The following is an 878-nucleotide window of genomic DNA, read 5'->3' as shown; positions in this document are numbered from 1 at the left end:
TAAACAAACTTCCATCTCTCTTTCTCTCTCGTTTCCTCCATTCCTCTCCTCATGTCTCTCTATCTCCCCTCCATTCCTCTCCTCTTGTCTCTCTATCTCCCCTCCATTCCTCTCCTCATGTCTCTCTATCTCCCCTCCATTCCTCTCGTCTTGTCTCTCTATCTCCCCTCCATTCCTCTCCTCATGTCTCTCTATCTCCCCTCCATTCCTCTCCTCATGTCTCTCTATCTCCCCTCCATTCCTCTCCTCATGTCTCTCTATCTCCCCTCCATTCCTCTCCTCATGTCTCTCTATCTCCCCTCCATTCCTCTCCTCTTGTCTCTCTATCTCCCCTCCATTCCTCTCCTCATGTCTCTCTATCTCCCCTCCATTCCTCTCCTCGTCTCTCTATCTCCACTCCATCCTTTTCCTCTTCTGCCTAGGTGACCTTGTCCTGGAAGATGTAGAGGTTGTTACTGGCTGCCACAGCGATGATGTTTTCCTGTGGGTGCCAGGCGGAGTGGAGGATCTTCTTACTGAAGTCCAGACTGTCAACAGTCACCTCGTCTTTACGACGCTTCCCACCCACACACACCTAGAGAGGAAGAGAGGAGAGGAGAGGAGAGGAGGTGAGAAGAGGAGGTGAGGAGAGGTGAGGATGGTTGAGGAGAGGAGAGGAGGTGAGGAGAGGAGAGGTGAGATGTGAGGAGAGGTGAGGAGAGTTGTGAGGAGAGTTGAGGAGGTGAGGAGAGGTGAGGTGAGATGAGAGGAGGTGAGGAGAGGTGAAGAGAGTTGAGGAGAGGTGAGGAGAGGAGACGTGAAGAGAGGAGAGGAGGTGAGGAGAGGTGAGGTGAGATGAGAGGAGGTGAGGAGAGGTGAGGAGAGTTGAGGAGGTGAGG

At 52.8% G+C, this 878-nt stretch overlaps 1 protein-coding gene across 1 annotated transcript in view; it reads right to left on the bottom strand.

The window, feature by feature from the left end:
* Positions 1-418: 418 nt before the first annotated feature.
* The window catches only part of LOC120034768 (serine/threonine-protein phosphatase 2A 55 kDa regulatory subunit B beta isoform-like), a 29,327-nt gene continuing 28,867 nt past the window's right edge, over positions 419-878 (bottom strand). The window contains exon 10 of the mRNA XM_038981370.1: positions 419-574. Coding sequence (XP_038837298.1) covers positions 419-574 — 156 coding nt within the window. The remainder of the gene's footprint in view (positions 575-878) is intronic.

This window comes from Salvelinus namaycush, chromosome 42, assembly GCF_016432855.1.
Source record: "Salvelinus namaycush isolate Seneca chromosome 42, SaNama_1.0, whole genome shotgun sequence".
NCBI lineage: Eukaryota > Metazoa > Chordata > Actinopteri > Salmoniformes > Salmonidae > Salvelinus > Salvelinus namaycush.
Note: the sequence above shows the minus strand (reverse complement) of the source record. Positions and strands in the feature narration are given on the sequence as shown.